The sequence below is a fragment of the Pogona vitticeps genome, chromosome 3 (assembly GCF_051106095.1).
Source record: "Pogona vitticeps strain Pit_001003342236 chromosome 3, PviZW2.1, whole genome shotgun sequence".
Classification (NCBI taxonomy): Eukaryota; Metazoa; Chordata; class Lepidosauria; order Squamata; family Agamidae; genus Pogona; species Pogona vitticeps.
The window spans coordinates 172274859-172298035 of NC_135785.1; the positions used below are offsets into that span (position 1 = coordinate 172274859).

The 23177-nt window shown below is 42.0% G+C and overlaps 1 protein-coding gene across 11 annotated transcripts in view; it reads left to right on the forward strand.

Annotated features, from left to right (window-relative positions):
• Nucleotides 1-23177, forward strand: part of LOC110085445 (histone H2A) — a 113165-nt gene that overhangs the window by 7074 nt on the left and 82914 nt on the right. For 5 of the 11 annotated variants that reach the window (XR_013543487.1, XR_013543485.1, XR_013543489.1 and 2 more), the window contains exon 2: nt 17374-17461. Coding sequence is in view for 4 of the 11 variants with exons in the window: in XM_072994494.2 (XP_072850595.2) it covers nt 17374-17461 (88 nt within the window). In the remaining 7 variants the exon portion in view is untranslated. Of the gene's footprint in view, nt 1-6210; nt 6309-16042; nt 16137-17373; nt 17462-23177 lie in introns of those variants that run through there. The other 6 variants (XR_013543484.1, XR_013543486.1, XM_072994497.2 and 3 more) reach the window with 4 other exon arrangements.

A 23177-nucleotide genomic window follows, 5' to 3' on the forward strand; every position in this document is an offset into this window, starting at 1 on the left:
AAATAGACTATGTAATTAGAAGTAAAAAATTGAGAAACTGTATTTTCTCTGCCAAAAGAAGACGAGGAGCAGATTGTGATACTGAACACAACTTGTTAATATGAAAAATTATAGTAAAGTTGAAAAAAACTTAAATGAATCATAGCATCAAAATACAATGCAAATAACATTCCTGATTAATTTAAAGCCCATTTAAATAACAGATTTGTATTATTAAACCCAGTAATGGGAACTAGAAGAAACCAGAAGAATGCAAAAACCTTATAAAAATCTGTTAAAGATTTTTGTAGGGTTATTCATATTTATTATGACAATATTCCTAAGGCAGAACATTAATTATCATCTGTTGTATTGCTGTATTATTTTCTAATCATTTTTTTTGTTATTGTGGGGTATTGAGAGTTAATGAGTTTTGATTTTGTGTAAACTGACCAATAATAACAAAATAAAATAAAATAATAAAAATATTAATCACAAAAACTAAATAATTAACCCCCACAAGTGTTCAAGAATTTCAGTCTACCACCCTGTTGCCCTGTCGCTGGTCTCAATAATGGGGCTGATTTATAGTTCTTAATTATGGGGTAGGTCGTACAGTTCTTAATTATTAGTTTTTTGCCCGCGGTGGAATTGCTTTTAAGGCTGAACAGGAGCACCGGAGGCCGAAATGTTAAAAGCTTAGTCCTTGTTGTTCCCGGCTTTTGAGAGGCAGTTTGGAATAATCCTTTTTTCGAAGAAGGACAACAGGCAGGGAGGTCGAAAATACAGGGGAGAACCGCCAACATGGCGCCGGCTTGCCGGAACTCCAGCGTCCTGGCGGTCCCAAAGTCCCCCTTGGCGCCCAGCAAACCGCTGCGATCTCCTGGCTCTGACCGGCTCTGATCCCCCTTCACCTTCCCTCCGTCTGGAATCCCGCCGGCCTCCAGTCGCCAGTCGACCAATCCTCCGACAAGAGACTCCAGCGAAGTCGAGCCCAGGGCCGAGCAGGGCCAGACAGGACTCTCCATCCAGGACAGTCCCCACGCCCAGAGCTCAGTCTCGGCCGGCCCTCGTCCACCTTGCTCGGCCCCGAGTCTGATCAGCGGCTGGCAAAGCGACGGGCTCCCGGCTCCCGGCTCCCGGTCCTCCCAGCGACAAACCGGCGGTGATCTTCCGTGGCTCCAAGCCTCGAGCCCGCAACCGCTCCGAGTCTCCAGCCACCGCCGTCTCGCTTCCCAGGGACGGACCGGATGCCGCCCCAAACAGCACAGCTCTCCCGGTAAGGTTCTAAATCGTCGGGAGGCTCCAATTCTAAAGCCCCTAGCAGACGGGGAGGCAGGGGGGACAGATGATCTTTGGGGGTAGAAGATACAAAAAAAAAAAAGAAGAAGAAGAGGAGCAAGAAATAGAGAGAAAATAGAAAAAAAAAAAAGAAGGAAAAAGACCCAAGAGGCAGGCTGGGGCGGCGAGAGAAAACGCGGCGAGAGAAAACGCTAGTGAGAAAACGCTAGCCGTCCTACCCCAGCGCCATCTTGGTCTTTTTGTCTTTATTGTTGATTATTTTTGATTATTTATCTTAATTATTATTAAGTTTGATACTGTTGTTTACATGTTTTATTGATGTATTGAGTTTATTGTTGTATTGTATAATTCTTTTTTTTTTCCTCTTTAATTATATTAAGTTATTAGTTCTTTTTTATTCTTCTTTCTATTTTTCCTTCTCGTCATGGATTGGAGGGCCCGCCCTCCCAGCGGGGGGCCACAAAACATCTCTGTCATCACGGGTAGAGGGCGATATGGCGTTGGCTCCTTCCCTACTCGTGTTAGAAGAACAAGGGACAGATGTTTAAAGGCTGTTCCTTGTTCTGAGATGGAGACCAACCTCCAGTGCCGAGGTAGTCAGACCAGCCAACCCTCTACTCTACGCCTGGTGTTGTTGAACACCAGGTCTGTATCTAACAAAACCCAGCTAATTTATGATCTTATTCTGGAGGAAGATGCAGACCTGGCCTGCATAACCGAAACATGGATTGGCGGAGAGGGGGGTCCCCCTCTAGCTCTCATCTGCCCGCCCGGTTATGCTGTCCAACACCAGGGCAGACTAGAGGGTCGGGGGGGGGGGAGTTGCCATCGTTTATAAATCCAACCTGGAAGTAATTAGGTGCTCCTCGGTGGTAAAACCAGGTCTTGAGGCTCTCCACGTGTGGATCGGGGCCAGGGACGGCATTGGGATCTTGCTGGGTTACCGTGCTCCCCGCGACCCAGCCACTTCCCTACCGGAGCTGGTGGACTTTGTCTCCGCGGCACTGCTGGGCTCCCCGAGATCATTGGTCTTGGGGGACTTCAACGTGCATGCGGGGGCAGAGCCCGCTGGACCAGCTCTTGAGTTCTTGGAGACCATGGCCTTCTTGAACATGTCCCAACATGTCAACGGCCCTACGCACGTGGGCGGCCATACATTAGATTTGGTTTTTTCCACCAATGGGAGTGAGAGCGGACCGATGGTGACTGACCTTGAGTCGGTCCCCTTGTCATGGGCGAATCACCACCTAATAAAATGCTTCCTCAAGATGGCCCTCGCAGGGAGCAGGGATCTATTGTCATGGTCCGCCCTCGAAGGCTACTGGATCCGATTGGATTCCAGGATGCCATGAGAGGGGTTACGGCTGACCTGGCTGGTGCTCCTGTCGAGGCCCTGGTTGACGGCTGGCTCACCGCCGCGGCTAGTGCTGTTGACACGATCGCACCTAAACGCCCTCTCCGCCGCAGAGATCGCCCGGCGCCCTGGTTTAACCAGGATCTTCGGGTGTCGAAGCGGGTCAGGAGACGGCTGGAGCGCAAATGGAGAAAGGACCGGACGGTTTTCAATCGTATAGCTGTTAAGGTCGCAACTAACCTTTACCAGTCTAAGGTAAAGGCTGCCAGTAAAATTTACCTCGCTAACCGGATAAGTGAGGCATCTAACCAGCAGGCGGAATTATTCCGTATAGTATGTGACCTATCCGGAATTGGCCCGGGAGATAGGCCTCCCCCTAGTCTTACCCCGGACCAATTTGCAGCATTTTTAAAATCCAAAGTGGAGGCCATCCGCCGGGATCTCGCTCCTTTTTTGAATACAGTGAGTCGAGTTGAGATGTCCAGCGCTCCGTCTTGCCCGGTGTCTTTTGACTCTTTTCAGCCCGTATCGCCCGACACTGTGGCCAGGACGCTTGATCGCTGTCGTGCCACCACCTCCTCTTTGGACCCCTGCCCGGCCTGGCTAATCAAGGCAGCCAGGCCCTCAACAACGGAATGGGCTACTGTAATAATTAATGGGTCTTTCCTTGAGGGTAGATTTCCCTCTGCCCTCAAGGAAACACTCATTAGGCCCATAAGAAAGAAACCCAGTTTGGCGGCGGACGAAATTGGCAACTATAGGCCCGTTGCCAATGTTTCTTTCTTAAGCAAGGTAGTCGAGAGGGTGGTGGCCGATCAGCTCCAGGCGTTCCTGGATGAAACAGATGCCCTGGATCCATTCCAGTCGGGCTTCAGGCCGCGCCATGGGACAGAAACGGCATTGGTCGCCCTGTGTGATGACTTATTGAGGGAGGCCGACGGGCAAAGTGTCTCAGTTGGTCCTCCTCGATATCTCAGCGGCCTTTGATACCATTGACCACGGTATCCTCCTGGGGAGGCTCGCCGAGTTGGGGATAGGTGGCCGGGCTTTTGCTTGGCTCCGTTCCTTCTTGGAGGACCGTCCCCAGAGAGTACAGCTTGGGGAGAATGTTTCGGCCCCGTGGTGCCTTAATTGTGGGGTCCCACAGGGGTCGATAATCTCCCCAATGCTGTTTAACATCTACATGAGGCCGCTGGGAGGGGTCATCAGGAGGTGTGGAGCGCAGTGCCATCAATATGCGGATGACACACAGCTCTACATCTCCTTTTTTCCAACTGCAGGAGATGCCGTTCTGTCCCTTCGGCGTTGCCTGGAGGCTGTACAGGAATGGATGCAGGAGAACGGGCTGAGGCTGAACCCGGACAAGACGGAGGTACTGAGGGTGGGCGCCCCCACACCTGGGGACATGGGAAACTCCCTCATTTTTGGGGGGGTGACCCTGCCCGCCAGGGATGGGGTCCGTAGCTTGGGTGTCCATCTTGACCCGGTGCTCACCATGGAGACCCAGGTGGCGTCCGTGGTCCGTTCCGCTTTTTTCCATCTCAGGCGGATAGCCCAGCTGCGGCCCTACCTTGATGTGGGGTCTCTCACCACTCTGGTGCATGCGCTTGTAGTCTCGAGATTAGACCACTGTAATGCGCTCTACGTGGGGCTACCTTTGAGATTGCTGCAGAAACTACAGGTGGTGCAGAATGCGGCGGCCAGACTACTCAGTGGGCTGAGAAGATACCAACATATCTCCCCCACTCTGGCCGCATTGCATTGGCTGCCCATCCGATTCCGCATTGATTTCAAAGTGTTAACGCTTACTTACAAAGCCCTAAACGGTTTAGGACCTCGATACTTGGCGGAACGCCTTCTCCCACCTAGATCTACCCGTGTCACTCGCGCGAGCCAGGAGATAAGGCTGAGGAGCCTTACGCCGAGAGAGGCCCGAAAGGAAAAGACCAGAAACCGGGCCTTCTCGGCGGTGGCTCCTCGCCTTTGGAACAACTTGCCCCCTGAGATTCGCGCGGCTCCCTCGCTGGGCGTTTTTAAGAAACAACTAAAAACATTGATGTATAGGCGGCCCTTCCCAACAGAAAACCCTTGACGATCTTTTTCTTATTCTGTTCTTTATTTTTTTATTTATTTACGTTTCTGCTGTAAAGTCTTAAAATCACATTGTTGTTTTTACTGTAAGCCGCCTAGAGTGGTCTAATATGATCAGATAGGCGGGATAGAAATAAAATAAAATAAATAAATAAATAAATAAATAAATAAATAAATAAATAGCTTGCACTAATAGGGCAGTATATAAATTGAATCAATCAATGAATCAACTAATTAATATGCTCAACATGACAGTCTCTATAGCTATGCCCCCAAAGACAGTCCAGTTATGGAGGCAGCTATATTTATCCATATGTGTGTGATATTTATATGTCTAAGTTTATGCATGCACACACCCCCACAAGGAACAGCAGTCCATACATAATGCCCACTTTGTTAAGATCAGCTGACCGTCAGAACTGTTTGCTGGCGAATTGTAGCAGAGTGCTTAGCATGTGGGTCTCTGTCTAGAGATATCTAAGGTTACCCATCCACAGGAAAAAAAAGCAAAGAGCAGTGTAAGTCTACAAGCTGAAGATTTTCCAGAAGCTTAATTTCTCAGCACCAGAGAGAAGCCCTTCATTTTAAAATCAACAAAACAGCTTTTTTGTAGTTTTAAATTCCAACAAATTCTGAGTCTTTTGCCAATCTGACGGCTCTTAATTGCCTAACGCCAATTAAGATTCTTCACAGCAAAATAGTTTTGATGCGAAAATCTGATTCCTTCCTTACCTATCATGAGGACTGCAGCCAAACACCAGGAGAACAGAAAAGTTTGAAGCAATGGCAGGCAATATTGATATTGTTTTCTCTGCTAATCAGAAATTGCTGGTGTTTTGACCTATGAATTCTGACTTTATTACTAAATCACTATATGTCATTTCATTGGTAATTCTCATCTTTGGAGACATCAGAAACCAATGGTAAAGGACTTTGTCATGCTTGTTCCTGACTTCTAGCATGTTATGTTGCATTGTGTGCTGTCAAGTTGCTTCTGGTGACCCCAGTAGGGGTTTTGAGGTATGCAGAGTGTTTAAGAAGCTATTTTGTCATAGATACACCTCAGTGAGTTTGTATGGTCAAGCTGCGATATGAACCAAAGTCTCCTGAGTTCTAGTGTGACTCTCTATCTAGAATGCTAGTTCATAAACTTGACACTCTCAAGTCACATGTGACGGACAGATTGAAGTAAGGTGTAGTAGTGTTTCAAAGACTGAGTCTTTCTCTAGGATGACTACCTGGAACTACCTTTTAAAGGTCCAGGAAGAAAGCAGCACAAAGTCACTTAAATTATTCCTTACCACCAGTTGTATAATTTCATTAAAAATGGTACAGGGCATTGTTAAATGGACATGCAAAATGTGCTTCATTTAATTGTGACCTATTTTACCATTAGTAGTAGCTGCTGCCAAATTTCTCATATAGACAATTGACATTTGCTTATTATTTTGCTACCATATAACATAAACATCTTGAAAATTCAGGTCTCAGGGTCCTCAGTTTCGACAGCATTGGCAGCTAGACTCCACAGAAGCTATTTGCTCACTGTTACTCCTCTCTCATGGTAACCGTGTTCCACAAGGTAATGTAAAGCAAGTGAGTCTAGCTTTTTTGAGACAAAACTGTGAGTGTCTGTCAGAATGCATGCACCCCAAAATAGATTTTGCCCCATAGATAAATTAAAAAATAAGCCTGAGAGGCAATAAACCAGTAATTTTGCATTTCTTGAGCAACTGCTGACCTCATCTGACCCAATGTGATCACACTGGATTACAAATCTCCATGGATGTTAATCCACTGACATTTAACAATTTATTGGATTTAGGAACATTGGAATGTATTTGCCTTAGGAATATTGTCACAATGTAAAAGGCGTGGGCAACAGTAGCATAATGTTACACAGAGTTCAAAGCACTTCGTGACTCTTATTTCTATCAACCATACAACATTCCTGTAAGGTAATTCGGTACTGTATTATCCCTGGTCTGTCAATGTCTCTGCTTCAGACAACAACTGTAATAGACCCTGGAATTGCATAGGGTGTGTTGCACTATTACGTGGCATTTTCCCCCCCAATTCTATTGCTCAGTGTGTCCGCCAGGCACTTTGGGGGAGCCCATCTGATATATTGCTATAGATGTAGTATACATTTGTAGAGAACACTCTGAATCAGGAGGCTGTTACCTAGATCCTCTTCATAGTAAATATAACATGTGCCCAGAGCCATTTACATTTCAGACACAGCTACAGACGTGTTTTCTATGCTTCACTCATCAAGTACTAACAAAAAACAGAATTCTGCTGCAGAAATGAAGACCAGAGTTTTCAACTTCTGAAAAAAATTGAATGAAAGTGTTCTTCATTTGATCTCAGCTTTGGCTTTTTTGTGCATAATTGGGTATTATGGTGCATAGAATAGAAGATCCGCTAAATAAATTAGCATGAAAAGACCCTGCTCCTTAAGAGAGAATATCAAGAGATCTACAGTGTACATTTCAGACTTTAAAAACAGTGGAGGGTGGGGGAAAACAATAGTAAACTAAGATTTGAAATTCCAGACTTGAATGGTCCATACAGTTTTTCAAACCTATCACGCATGTCGAGTGTCCCTGTTGGATTGCTTTTGAAATAAAAAGACATCTTAAACATTTAAACATCATTAAGCATTGTGTTTTTCACATAGAAATATCCCTTAAAATATATATATTTGAAATAGTCTACTGCATGAAGAGTTGTGAAGGGACATCTCTCAATGTTGCATTCTTGCTGCTGTGTGTTGATGCATATACGCAAACTGTTGCACTCCGGATGTGCTAGACTCCAACTTAGCTTAAATTTAGGCTGGGGATAATGGGAAATGTAGTGCAATAAATTGGGAAGACATGTTCAGGAAGAGGTGGATGCTTTGTATCTGTACCTATACCCATATTCCATTTAATTGAATCTATACTGTATTTAATTGTAATTATATTTAATAATAGCCATATTTAATTTATATGCATTTTAATAAATGAAACCAATGATGAGCTCCTCTTAGTGGGGAAAATAGGTCAAAAAACCTTAACTGTCCCAGCAAATTAACTCTGACTTTCTTTTGCCATTGGTTGATGGATAGAGGTTTTGTTAGAGGGCTGTGACCACATTTCAGTGTAAGCCTGCATTTTCTTTAAAAGAAAAAAAATCAGATACAAGAGAAAGGGCCTAGCAGGAAAGCAAAATGAATATAGTGCTTTGGTCTTTCTTCTCCCTGCCCCCTGTGCAGTGCCCATTAATTTCATGGTGCAGATGTTAAGATGCAGTACCACAGTCAAGCCTCTCCTCATGACCCAAGTTCAGTTCCAACAGACTCAGGTAGCTGGCTTAGGATTGACTCAGCCTTCCATCCTTCTGAGGTCCATAAATTGAGTACTCAGCTCATGGGGTGGGGGAAGCAGCGTGTGGCTTGGTAAATTAAATTGTAAACTGTCCAGAGAGTACTTTAAGCCCTATGTGTGTGTGTTTAGTCGTTTAGTCGTGTCCGACTCTTCGTGACCCCATGGACCAGAGCACGCCAGGCCCTCCTGTCTTCTACTGCCTCCCGGAGTTGTGTCAGGTTCATGTTGGTTGCTTCGCAGACACTGTCCAGCCATCTCATCCTCGGTCGTCCCCTTCTCCTCTTGCCATCACACTTTCCCAACATCAGGGTCTTTTCCAGGGAGTCTTTTCTTCTCATTAGATGGCCAAAGTACTGGAGCCTCAGCTTCAGGATCTGTCCTTCCAGTGAGCACTCAGGGTTGATTTCCTTTAGAACTGATAGGTTTGTTCTCCTTGCAGTCCAGGGGATTCTCAAGAGCCTCCTCCAGCACCACAATTCAAAGGCATCAATTCTTCGGCGGTCTGCTTTCTTTATGGTCCAGCTCTCACTTCCATACATCACGACAGGAAAAACCATAGCTTTGACTATTCTGACTTTTGTTGGCAAGGTGATGTCTCTGCTTTTCAAGATGCTGTCCAGATTTGTCATCGCTTTCCTCCCAAGAAGAAGGCGCCTTTTAATTTCAGGGCTGCTGTCTCCATCTGCAGTGATCATGGAGCCCAGGAAGATAAAATTTGACACTGCCTCCATATCTTCCCCTTCTATTTCCCAGGAGGTGATGGGACCAGTGGCCATGATCTTAGTTTTTTTGATGTTGAGTTTCAGACCGTTTTTTGCACTCTCCTCTTTCACTCTCATTACAAGGTTCTTTAATTCCTCCTCACTTTCTGCCATCAGAGTGGTATCATCTGCATATCGGAGGTTGTTGATATTTCTTCCGGCAATCTTAATTCCGGCTTGGGTTTCTTCCAGTCCAGCCTTCCGCATGATGTATTCTGCATATAAGTTAAATAAGCTGGGGGACAATATACAGCCTTGCCGTACTCCTTTCCCAATTTTGAACCACTCAGTTGTTCCATGACCAGTTCTAACTGTTGCTTCCTGTCCCACATATAGGTTTCTCAGGAGACAGATAAAGTGGTCAGGCACTCCCATTTCTTTAAGAACTTGCCATAGTTTGCTGTGGTCCACACAGTCAAAGGCTTTCGCATAGTCAATGAAGCAGAAGTAGATATTTTTCTGGAACTCTCTGGCTTTCTCCATAATCCAGCGCAAGTTAGCAATTTGGTCTCGAGTTCCTCTGCCTCTTCGGAATCCAGCTTGTACTTCTGGGAGTTCTCGGTCCACATACTGCTGAAGCCTACCTTGGAGGATTTTGAGCATAACCTTGCTAGCGTGTGAAATGAGTGCAATTGTACGGTAGTTGGAGCATTCTTTGGCACTGCCTTTCTTTGGGATTGGGATGTAGACTGATCTTTTCCAATCCTCTGGCCACTGTTGAGTTTTCCAAACTTGCTGGCATATTGAGTGTAGCACCTTAACAGCATCATCTTTCAAGATTTTAAATAGTTCAACTGGAATGCCATCACCTCCACTGGCCTTGTTGTTAGCCAGGCTTTCTAAGGCCCACTTGACTTCGCTCTCCAGGATGTCTGGCTCAAGGTCAGCAACTACATTGTCTGGGTTGTCCGGGATATCCACATCTTTCTGATATAATTCCTCCGTGTATTCTTGCCACCTCTTCTTGACGTCTTCTGCTTCTGTTCGGTCCCTCCCATTTTTGTCTTTTATCATGTTCATCTTTGCGCAAAATGTTCCTCTAATATGTCCAATTTTCCTGAACAGATCTCTGGTCTTTCCTTTTCTGTTATCTTCCTCTATTTCTTTGCATTGTTCATTTAAGAAGGCCCTCTTGTCTCTCCTTGCTATTCTTTGGAAGTCTGAATTCAAGTTTCTGTAACTTTCCCTATCTCCCTTGCATTTTGCTTCCCTTCTCCTCTCTGCTATTTCTAAGGCCTCGTTGGACAGCCACTTTGCTTTCTTGCATTTCCTTTTCTTTGGGATGGTTTTCGTTGCTGCCTCCTGGACAATGTTACGAGCCTCTATCCAAAGTTCTTCAGGCACTCTGTCCACCAAATCTAGTTCCTTAAATCTGTTCTTTACTTCCACTGTGTATTCATAAGGGATTTGGTTTAGATTATACCTGAGTGGCCCAGTGGTTTTTCCTAATCTCTTCAGTCTAAGCTTGAATTTTGCTATGAGAAGCTGATGATCAGAACCGCAGTCAGCTCCAGGTCTTGTTTTTGCTGACTGTATAGAGCTTCTCCATCTTTGGCTGCAGAGAATATAATCAATCTGATTTCGATATTGCCCATCTGGTGATTTCCATGTATAGAGTCGCCTCTTGTGTTGTTGGAAAAGAGTGTTTGTGATTACCAGCTTATTCTCTTGACAAAACTCTATTAGCCTTTGTCCTGCTTCGTTCTGAACTCCAAGGCCAAACTTCCCTGTTGTTCCTTTTATCTCTTGGCTCCCTACTTTAGCATTCCAGTCCCCTAGAATGAGAAGAACATCTTTCTTTGGTGTCAGTTCTAGAAGGTGTTGTAAATCTTCATAGAATTGTTCAATTTCAGTCTCCTCAGCAATGCTGGTTGGTGCATAAATTTGGATTATTGTGATGTTGAATGGTCTGCCTTGGATTCGTATTGACATCATTCTATCATTTTTGAGATTGTATCCCATTACAGCTTTTCCCACTCTTTTGTTGACTATGATGGCTACTCCATTCCTTCTACGGGATTCTTGTCCACAATAGTAGATATGATAATCATCTGAGCTGAATTCGCCCATTCCTGTCCATTTTAGTTCACTGATGCCCAGGATGTCGATGTTTATTCTTGCCATCTCCTGTTTGACCACCTCCAGCTTCCCAATGTTCATAGATCTTACATTCCAGGTTCCTATGCAGTATTTTTCTTTGCAGCATTGGATTTTCCTTTCACTTCCAGGCACGTCCACAGCTGAGCGTCCTTTCGGCTTTGGCCCAACCACTTCATTAGCTCTGGAGCTACTTGTACTTGTCCTCCGCTCTTCCTCAGTAGCATGTTGGACGCCTTCCGACCTGAGGGGCCCATCTTCCAGCGTCATATCTTTTAGCCTTTTGTTTCTGATCATGGGGCGTTCTTGGCAAAGATACTGGAGTGGCTTGCCATTTCCTACTCCAGGTGGATTGCGTTTAGTCGGAACTCTCCGCTATGTCCTGTCCGTCTTGGGTGTCCCTGCACGGCATAGCCCATAGTTTCTCTGAGTTACTCAAGCCCCTTCGCCACGACAAGGCAGCAATCCATGAAGAAGTTAAGCCCTATGGGGCAGTATATAAGCAGCACACTTTGCTTTAAATACAGAAGTAAAAATGCTTTATTCAAAGAGAGTCACTGATCATTCTTAGGATCAAAACAGACATGGGGATTAATGTCTTCTGAGAAGCTTCCATTCTCTCTTAAGCTAGTAGTGACATTTGGGGGAGCCTTTAAAATCTCTCCCCAGGGTTAAGGCTGTCTTCACAGGAACAGTTTTCAGCATATTCTGTGATCCTGAGAAAGAAGTCTTCCACAGTTGGTTGTGTTTTTAAAACACCTGCATGTTAAATGCAAATGCCTGTTCATGTATATATCCAATTTGACCCTTAAAGGTGGTTGCAAGTAGGAAAAAGCTTTGGAAAAATACTGTATTCTCCATCTGTTACTGCTATTTAATAAAATGAGAATTATTACACCTCGATTTTGGAAAATCAGATTGCAGTTATAAATATGGATATACTGTATATATGATCATCAGCTTAACTGAGGTTTTTGACAAAATACCCAATGTTTGGTTTCTATCTTTTCATCTGTTCAAGAAGATCCACAAAGAACAGATCTCATTCTGATAGCATTTCAGATACAACATTCAGTGCTAGACTGTCAGCAGATGCCTGGATATGTTGAATTTTTAAAAAATACAATATAAGAAGAATATAGTAAAAAATGCTGAAAATCCCTTCTTTGAAAATATGCTTTTAATGTGGAATAGGTATAGAAAAATATCAATTTCTCTGCTATAACCAGGGGTATATTTGGAGAAATTCACAGGAAATTTGAAAGGTAGGATTCATTAAGGAAGAAACATGTTATTAGGATAGTAGATTGATTTAAAAATGGGGGAATAAAGAACAAATAAAGGAAGTGTTAGGAATGGATAAAATATCATAGTTTAATCTTATACAACTAAAGCAATGGACAAAGAGATAGATAAAAACAAATGGTAGCTGTAGGGAACTCACAAAACATGAAGAAATCGTTTTACAAAAGGAAAGCCTAGGTGAAAATAAGACAATGAAAGGGACAGTAAGTAAAATTTATAATATATCGTTATTATTGGAAGCAGAAGATCAAGAGGATTTGGGAGAAAAAAAATAAGTACTGAAGCTTGGAAAAACATATGCGATATAATACTGAATTTGCAGACGGGATAGCTATGTTAGTCTGTGCAAGCATTATAGATAAGAGCAAAATAGAAATAAAAAGTTTTTAAAAAGACAAAAACATGGTGGCACCTTAATGACTAACTTTTATATTTGTAATGTGAGCTTTCATGGGCAAGTCCACTTCACCAGACATAAGAGAAAAAGATTCAACATGGCAAATATTTATACATGGCATTAAAATATAGATATCAAGTACAGTACAGAGACTATGGTTGGTTTATGGGAAAGTCAGTTGGTGTATAAAACTGGATAACCTCTAAAAAATGAATTAATGAATATAAATCAGACATCAGGAATGGCAACACACATAAGCCTGTCTCATATCATTTTAATTTACTGGGACATTCCATGGACGATTTGAAAGTGGCTATCCTAGAAAAAAGAAATTACAGGACCAGAAACCAGACAGAAACCTCTAAGATAAAATACAGAGGTTCTCACATTCTTACATTCCAGGTTCCTATGCAGCAGAAGCTTCAATAAACAACCTGCATATCAAAGATGCTCTAACCACAATGTTATACACCCACTGACTTTCCCACCAACTAACTTGCTTTCCTCCCAAGAAGCAGGTGTCTTTTAATTTCGTGGCTGCTGTCACCATCTGCAGTGATCATGGAGCCCAAGAAAGTAAAATCTGTCACTGCCTCCATATCTTCCCCTTCAGTTTCCCAGGAGGTGATGGGACACTGGCCATGATCTTAGTTTTTTTGATGTTGAATTTCAGGCCGTTTTTTGCACTCTCCTCTTTCACCCTCATTACAAGGTTCTTTAATTCCTCCTCACTTTCTGCCATCAGAGTGGTGTCATCTGCATATCTGAGGTTGTTGATATTTCTTCCAGCAATCTTAATTCCATTTTGGGATTCCTCCAGTCCAGCCTTTCACATGATGTATTCTGCATATAATTTAAATAAGCAGGGAGACGTTATACAGCCTTGTCGTACTCCTTTCCCAATTTTGAAACAATCAGTTGTTCCAGATCCAGTTCTAATTGTTGCTTCCTGTCCCACATATTGATTTCTCAGGAGATAGATAAGGTTGTCAGGCACTCCAATTTCTTTAAGGACTTGCCATAGTTTGCTGTGGTCCACACAGTCAAAGGCTTTTGCGTAGTCAATGAAGCAGAAGTAGATGTTTTTTCTGGAACTCTCTGGCTTTCTCCATAATCCAGTACATGTTAGCAATTTGGTCCCTAGTTCCTTTCCTCCTTCGAAATCCAGCTTGTACTTCTTGGAGTTCTTTGCTTTCTTGCATTTCCTTTTCTTTGAGATTTTTTTTTTGCTGTCTCCTGTACAATGTTACAAGCCTCCATCCATAGTTCTTTAGGCTCTCTGTCCACCAAATCTAGTTCCTTAAATCTGTTTTTCACTTCCACTGTGCATTCATAAGGGATTTGGTTTAGATTATACCTGATTAGCCCAGTGGTTTTTTTCCTACTTTCTTCAGTTTAAGCTTGAATTTTGCTGTAAGAAGCTGATGATCAGAGCCATAATCAGCTCCAGGTCTTGTTTTTGCTGACTGTATAGAGCTTCTCCATCTTTGGCTGCAGAGAACATAACCAATCTGATTTCAGTATTGCCCATCTGGTGATGTCCATGTGTAGAGTCGCCTCTTGTGTTGTTGGAAATGAGCGTTTGTGATGACCAGCTTGTTCTCTTGACAAATCTTGATTAGCCTTTGCCCTGCTTCATTTTGAGCTCCAAGGCCAAACTTCCCTATTGTTCCTTTTATCTCTTGATTTCCTACTTTAGCATTCCAGTCCCCTAGAATGAGAAGAACATCTTTCTTTGGTGCCAGTTCTAGAAGGTGTTGTAAATCTTCATAAAATTGGTCAATTTCAGCTTCATCCACATTGGTGGTTGGTGCATAAACTTGGATTACTTTGATGATGAAAGGTCTGCCTTGGATTCGTATTGAAATCATCCTATCATTTTTTAGATTGTATCCCAGTACAGCTTTTCCCACTCTTTTGTTGACTATGAGGGCTACTCATACTTGTACTTGTCCTCCGCTCTTCCTCAGGAGCATGTTGGATGCCTTCCGACCTGAGGGGCCCATCTTCCAGCCTCATATCTTTTAGCCGTTTGTTTCTGGTCATGGGGTTTTCTTGGCAAAGATACTGGAGTGGCATTGCCAGTTCCTACTCCAGATGGATTGCCTTTAGTCGGAACTCTCCACTATGACCTGTCCATCTTGGGTGTCCCTGGACGGCATAGCCCATAGCTTCTCTGAGTTACTCAAGCCCCTTCACTATGACAAGGCAGCAATCCATGAAGAAGCAGTAAATTCTACAGACTATATTGAAAAAAGAAACATGCACAACTTTGAGGTGGTTTGGTTTCCTTTTATTTCTCCAATATTTCAGAGTGATGATAATAGCGAGCAAGCACCACCCACCCACAAGCTTTGGTATGACGTTAAGTATCAGATAAGAGTGATGTCACATTTGCACTTCATAATGAGCACACCTTTACCAACTCCCTTCTGTACATGATTAAGAAAGACCCTAAGGTAGAATTCTGCAGTTACAGCATCACCCACACTTCTGATCGCAAAATCAACCTTCATATCTAAATCAAAGGAAATGTTCTTCCTTTTGAGACATTCCAAAAAGGGCTGGAAGAATTCATGGGTGCATGCCAGCAAGTGCCCAACACATCTGAGGCAATCATGGAGGAGTGCAAGGCCTGGTAGAATGTGACTATGGATTAACCATGGTGGCACTAAGAATTTGCCATATTGGACTGGACTGAGATTCTGACTTGTACGAAAAAAATTTTAAAAAATATTTTGTGCATCTTTTTAATAAATCCGTCTAACTCCTTGGTTTAGGTATTTGGCTGCAGTACCAGAGATTAGGAATTCAATTCCCCACTGTGCCTTCTGAAAGAAGAGCCGGCCTGTGTGGCCTTGGGGAAGCTGCACAGTTCCAGAGTGCCCCAAGAAAAAGGGAATGGCAAATCACTTCTAGCTACCTAGACAATCCTGGGAAAATCAATTTGATGCACATAATTTTTAATACATCCAGATTTATGAATTTTGTTGTATGGGTATACTGTGTATATACTTACAATGACAACAACAACAACAACAACAACAACAACAACAACAACAACAACAACAACAACTATTATTATTATTATTATTATTATTATTATTATTATTATTATTATTATTATTATTATTATTATTATTATTATTATTATTATTATTATTATTATTATTAAAATTGATTCTGAGCTTTATAAAATTATTCTCTCATTTTCATTTTTATTCTTGTTCACACTAAAAATGTAAGAAAATACTAGTGGGGTGACTATTTCACTGGTTGATTGTGCCTGCTTACTTCTTTCAGATGAAGGAAAGCAACAGAGATGGAAAAAAATATTCTTTTTGGAAGAAGTTATTAAACAAAATCATACAAACATGAAAACTAATAACCTGTGACAAAAATGTCTATATAAATTGTGTTTCCCTACTTGACCAGTTTGAGAGTTACATCCATTCTCCTACCGCTCTTCTGAAGGTGTATGTCCCTTTCCCTTGATTTATACAAATTCAGTAAAATCTCCTCATAAACCTATAAATACATTCTTACTTATCAATCCATTCTTAACTTTTATTTTACATGTCGCCTTGTCATTAAAAGCTCTATCTCAAATAGCTATATTCTCTACATACCATTTATTTTATTGAAAAATATACTGTACATTGTTTTCCTATTCCTGGCTACAACTTATCACACAACTGTTAATAAATTGGAAATAGTTCTTTAGTTGTTCAATTATATTGCATGTTATCAAGTTGATAAAAGCACTTTTTTAGAACATACCTCTAACTTTGTTACTTATTTCATTTATTTTCTTAAAGATCAATTGTCATAATTTCTCGCATTCCCACTACATGTGAAAATAAGTACAGTGGGGTCTTGAGAACTTAATCAGTATTGGAAGGCGGTTCTCAAGTCAAAAAGTCTGTAGGTCAAGTCTCCACTGACCTACAGTGCATTGAAAACCGATTAATCCCGTAACAGGCCGTTTTTGTTCCATTTTGGTTTTTTTCTGGTCTGTAAGTCAATTCTCAGGCTGCAAGTCAAACCTAAATTTTGCGGCCAGAGAAGTCTGTAACTCAAAAAGTCTGTAAGTCAAGCCGTCTGTAAGTCAAGGGTCCACTGTAACAGCTTTCTGACATTGTCTCCAACACAACTTGAAATAATTAGTATCTATTTGATTTAATTTCAGCAGAGTAAAATATAATCACCAAACTACCTTTTAAAAAGTTCCCTTTTCTTTGAATATTTTTACACAGGATGTTATAAATGTCAGTTCTGACTGTTAAAATAGATATCAATTTATCTATGTAGGAATTTATCTTCTGGCACCCTTTATCTCCTTTTGGAACTAATATAATATGAGTAGTCATGAATGTGGGATCTGCCCCCCTTTATGTACATTATTAAATAAGCTCACCAATTTAGGAGCTAGTGCACTTTTTAAATATTTGTAAAATTCACTAAGGACCCATCTAACCCCAGCAATTTATTATTATTAAGCTGTTTAATAGCAATTGGAATCTGGTACAAAATAATTTCATTATTAAGAATTTTCCTAGCTTTTTCTATAAAGTGTTACTTAGAGAGTGCCCAGTATCGTTTACCTTGAAAGCCCCATAAGGGTCAGTGTAAGTTGGTTCAGACAGTGCATTCTCACAGAAGCTGGTATTTATTTCTTTATTTCTTTCTTTATTTATTTACAATATTTTTTAGCCGCACCATTGCCAGTGGCTTGGACAGGATTCCTCTCTGCATTATGTATGATGTCTCTAAAACAATGGACTGTTGCTTTCTGTAAGAGGTTAGTGAACGTTTTGAACTTTTTTTGCAAAATTTCTGACCGTATTGTTTTAGGTACCGTATAGCCTTAAGTATGTTATTGTGAACTCGGACCCAACAAGCTGACAGTAACACAATTGTGATTAGTTCTTATCTAGGAATTCAAATTACTCAATAGTGTTCAAAATTTCAAAGTTTAGTTTTAATATCATTAATATTAATATCATTAAGCACACTCCTCATGTTGATGGAAGGAATTATACCTGTATTTATGTGAGATCTGCTGTCCTAACTTTGTTCTAAAGTGTGGAAAGTGTTCCGCTTATATACTACCCCTTAGTGCTTAAGGCACTCTCTGGATGGTTTACAATTTAATTATGCAGGCTATGCATTGCTTCCCCCACCTCCTACCCCCAGCCCCAGCAAACTTTTCTTAAGTAAGAAACAGTTCTTGTTCTTTGGTTGATATTTTTCAGACTGATTTTCTTCAGAATTATTTTTGGTTTATAGAAAATTGCCATTACAAGACATTCACACATATCATTGTATTTTGATTCGTGTTTTTTTTCTACCTACCTTTCAGCTACTGAAAGGTAGGTAAAAAAAACATTGTCATGATCCTCTCACCCTCAAAGCACACAGTACCTGTAACAATCTCCCTTCCTCTCCCTCTCTCTCTCTCTCTGTAGCTGTGTCCTACATTATGAGCAAATCAAAGCTTGTCGCAAAGTGTGTACACTATGTGATAAGGAAGTGTATAACTAACAAAGAACTTTCACAGTTGCACAAAGCTGTAGGAGGGAGGAGGAAGGTCTTGGTACATAACAGAGCAACCAGCAACACTGCAGTAGTCTGTCACGTAGCTACTCATAATAGTAATAGCAACAAAAACATATCTTATTGTCCCCACTTTATTTTTAAAAAACCTTGGGAATCCCAAAGAGTACACAATATAATTGCTAGGTAGGTGGCTTTACAGACAACACTAAAGAAGAAGGTGTGAAAGATCTTTCAAGCATGACCTGTGCTAACTTAGCAATTGTGTATGCTGGATAGCTCAGTGGCTTAGGTTTCCAGCTGGAGAGCCAGAGATTGGGAGTTTGATTCCCCACTGTTCCTCCTTGGCAAGGCAGGACTTGATGATCCATGGTCACCATGATGATGATGGTTATGATGATGATGATTATGGTGTGTCTAGACAGGGAATTTGGAGCCCAAGGGTTTGCCCTTAAAAGGTTCTTATCTTCAATGCGATCTATTGTACTTTTCACTTGAGGAAATCTTCCATTCACACTGACTGACATTCTTTTCCCCATGATAAGGTTCTACGCAAGTCACTGGTTTACGTGCGTGTAAATGTACAGTATCTAGTTTACTCACTGTGGTGTTTGCCCAGGCCATAAATATTCATATGCTATTTGCATAGGCCAGTGGTTCTTAACCTTTTTGAAAGAAACGCCCCCTTGAGCCATTGAGGAAGTTATCATCGCCCCCCCTCCCCGCGGTGATTATATCTTATTTATTTATTTATTTATTTATTTATTTATTTATTTATTTATTGAAGACACTTAAATCCAATGACCCCTGAAATCAAAATTCCAAGAAAATGAAATGCCCCCCAAAAGTAACATTTAATGATTTAGTTGCAAGCGAATTTTAAGATGCAAAAAGAAATATAAAAAGGGCATAAAAACAAACCGTAATGCAGGAACTAAAAATTTCAAGATGAAAACTCTGAAATTGAATTAAGATTGGAGGAAAATATATATCAATGCACATTGTAAAAAGGCTGCAGCCATCTTCACAGGTTTGGCTTGCTCCAGCGCCCCCCTACTGCCCCCCTTCTGCTCCAGCGCTCCCACGCCGCCCCTTTTCGTTCTACCGCCCCCCTGAAAAATGAAATCGCCCCCTGGGGGGCATTATCGCCCACGTTAAGAACCACTGGCATAGGCCAATGGGGAGTGCTGGAGGGGTGGAGTCATGAGGTATAAGAGACTCAGCAGCAGCAGCAGCAGGAGGGTTGATAGACATAGAGAGGGTTTTGAGATGGAGAATTAGAGTGTTAGCTAAAGAGCTGAGAGAGTTTTGGAGTTTGGGTGGGAGAGTGGTGGTTGAGGGTGGATAAAATAGAACGTTTGTTTAAGAGTTAACAACATTGCTTGTTCTGTCAACACCTATATCAATAAACAATTTCTGTTTGGTTCTTTTGAAATGACATATGGCCTGGACCTCGATTATTAATAATAGGTATTGTTGATAAAGTCAACTGGTGGCAGCTGAGGGGCACGTAGCATGAGCTCTTTGGTTGGTGAAACGATCAGGGGCCACATGGAATCATGACACCACTAGTAAATTTATTCAGCTTACTCATGAGTAAGGAGGTACTGTAGCAGGAAAGGACAGTGATGGTGAAGCAAGTTCATGGAAGTGGTACTTTTTCAAAGGAGAAAATGTTGGGGTGAAAGTTGGGGAGATGGAAGGAAGAGAACTCCCTCTTTTCCTGCCTTTCTCCTCCTCAGCCAGGGCTCTGCTGGGGCTGCACTGTTTTATGGGGGCAAAGACCATGGAGTCAACATAGGTGGTCTTCCTGCCTTTTCTCACAGCTGTCATTCAGTGAGTTGCAGTGCTTTCCTCCCCCACCCCCCGGTAAGTGGCATATTGAAAGAGCAATACACCCACCTGGTATGGTGTTAGAACTGTGCTGCATCATTTGGGGAAATATTAAAAAGAGATAGAGAGAACTGGTAGGTGGGTTTTCTCTGCCCCCCCCTTTTAATGCCACAACCCTCAGTTCCATTTGAGTGCAAGATTTCTGTCCACACAGGCTACACATTGAGCTAATTAGATCATACTAGATCCTGCCAAAAAGAATGGATGCCCTAGCGCTGTGTCAGAAAGGTGCATGCTCTTTAAGAGATAGGATGGATTGATCTAAATAGAAACATGTATGTGCACGCCATCATTTGGTTCAAACCAATCCATACCAACAGCAATCCATATATTGATCTATATAGCTGCCTGGACAGGCCCCAAATCTGCTTCCTGTCACACCTGCAGTGAGTATTTGTGTGGCCCTCATACGTGCACTGCTTTTCTTGTCCGCTTGGATTGCATCTGGGCAGCTCCTTCCACTTGCTATCTGGTGTCCATGCCCAGGCTATGGTGATTCCATTTGCACTGCATGTGGTGGAGGGGGAAGTCCAGGGAGAGCAGGGGCAGCCTTCCGCATGCTCAGAGTTCTTAGGTCATGGTGATTCCATTGCACATTGACACCTTTCCTCTCCCAGTGAGTGTGAAAGTAGTTGCAACTGCTTCTACTGTGGAGGTGTGACTGAGTGTCAATGCAGTTTGTAATTTTAGAGAAAGCGCTCTCTTGGTCATGTGTCTTCCTGTCAGACAGATGAATGTGTAGTGAGACTGAAGTGGGGCATGTCATATGCTTGTTGTAAGAAGTCCATTAAAACTATGGGCATTACAGCAAGCAGTAACTTGCGTAGCATACCACAACCCACTTTGTGCCCTTTTCATGTTACATTTCTGTTACCCTGCAATTCCACTTCATTTGAAAGTCTCATTTCTAATCCTGAACAGCTCCAGCAAGTCAGGTCATGTAGAGACAGCAAACTATTATTAGGAGCATGTTTATTTATAACAAGCAGTTTAGTGTTAAGCAATAAGATATGACAGGGAGTGCTTTTCTGAAGGTTTATTGCATGCCGCGGGTGAATTGTGGAGAATGAGACGGAGGGCAGAAGCCTTTATGCTGCCCCCAAAATGCAGGAAGCTGTCAGGACGGCACTGCCATTAACATTGCCCCTTTGCTGCTACTTATCGTAAACAAAATTAGAACTAATTTGTTCCTTCCTGAGATGGGCTCAGTGTCACGAATGGCATAAATTTGGCCTCTGAGAATTTCACTGTCTTTCTGCTGGATTCTTACTTGCACAAGTGTATACTGAGAAACATCAACAGGGCTACACAAGGGGTGGAGACAACACAGCACCCCCTGACTCCTGTGGGTCTTCCCCCAAAAGAAATTCCCTACTGAGAAAGTGAACTGTTTCTCCTCTCCTTTTAAACCAGCTGCAGCCTTTCCTGTAACATTTGTGTATGTTATGTGTTATCAAATTGGAGATGACTTATCGCAATCCTAATAAAGCTTTCATGGTAAGTGAGATACTTGGAAATAGTTTTACCAATTCCACACACACACCCATGAGTTTTTGCGACTAAGCAGGGATTTGAACTCAAGTCTTCTGAATTCTAATTGATCACAAGAACCACTATACCGCGCCAGGTATCCCGCTGCAACTTTTAGCGCTTAGAAAGAAACACAGGATGTTAGACTGCAGACCCTTCAGAATTGTTGTCCTGATATACCTACTAGCCATTTCAACTGGTGACCAAAGGTTGGAAAAGTTAGGTTTGTAGCTGGAAGGTCTATGAGCTATAGTGTAAAAACCTAACTTTTCCAGCCTCTGAAACAACTGTGCATTGAGCATTTTTTTTAAAAAAAAGGTTATGCATGTTGGTCTTCACCATCCTTTTGGGAATACTGGTCTAGTGGGGTTTCTGAAAGGTATGGAGGAGCCCTATACATCGATGCTGGTATGGTCTTTCTTTCTAACACTAAATGCATGGCTATCATGAGTGTGGCTAGTGAGCACATTGACCTCCCAGGTATGGTCCTTACAGATTCATGGGTATAGGGCATGGAAAATTAACCTTCATATGATTGGTTGCAGCTCCTTGCTGAGTATGTTTATGACATATTTGAGTTTTCTTTAAGTGACATGGCCCTAAGGAAGGCTGTACAGTATCTAGGAGGGCTTTCCTATCCCAAGAAGAGTAGAGAAGAAAAATCCCATCCATCTTCTTCAGAGTACAGACAATGATAAGACCTTGAAAAAACAAGGTCATCCAATCTAGCTTCGGGGGAAGCACATCAAAGAAGTTGGCTCCAAGAGGATTACAGAAAGGCTTTTCCTAATTTGTTACGTAGGCATGCTGATTTCTAACTGTCTCCTACCTATAACTGCAGCTCAACTTAAAACAAGAACGGGAACCTGAAAAGGTCATATCAGTTTGAAAGCGATCAGAAAGAGAATTTATGATGGTGCCCAAGACTATTTCTCTTCCAAGATATGTCTCATCTGTATAGTTATTTTTTCTATCTTTGTTTAAAAATTACAGAGAAGTTTAAGAAACATATATAAGTAGTTTTTTTTTCTTTTCCTTTCCTTTCTTGAGTTTCCAGAAGTATTTGGTTGCCTCATATCTCTCCCCATCTTACAAAATTAATTTCCTTCCAGATCTCCTTTAATTAATTGTCTCCTGATATTACCACTCAAAAGAGAGAAAATTCATTTTTTTCCTCATCCAACTCAGGTATCTCTTGTCTCCACCTACACAAAAGGTCTGTGAAGCCAAGGTACGGCTAGATATTTGAAGTCAAATGTCACATCTCACCGTATATCTTTTGTCTCCCCCCACTCCTATTCACAGATTCTATATGTGGCGTTTTTCTTTCCCAACCATCATCTGGTTTCCTCCATTTCCATTTCCAAAGCCCCTTCTACTTGTCTAGATGCTTCCATAGACCCTTTAATCTTGCTTTTTGAGGGTTTTTTTTCCTTGCAGCTTCTGCCTCAATAGTCTATTCTCTTTAGGTGGTTATTTTTTTTAAACTTAAAAGAGGCCATCACACCTCTAGGAGAAATTCATCCACATCCACTTCC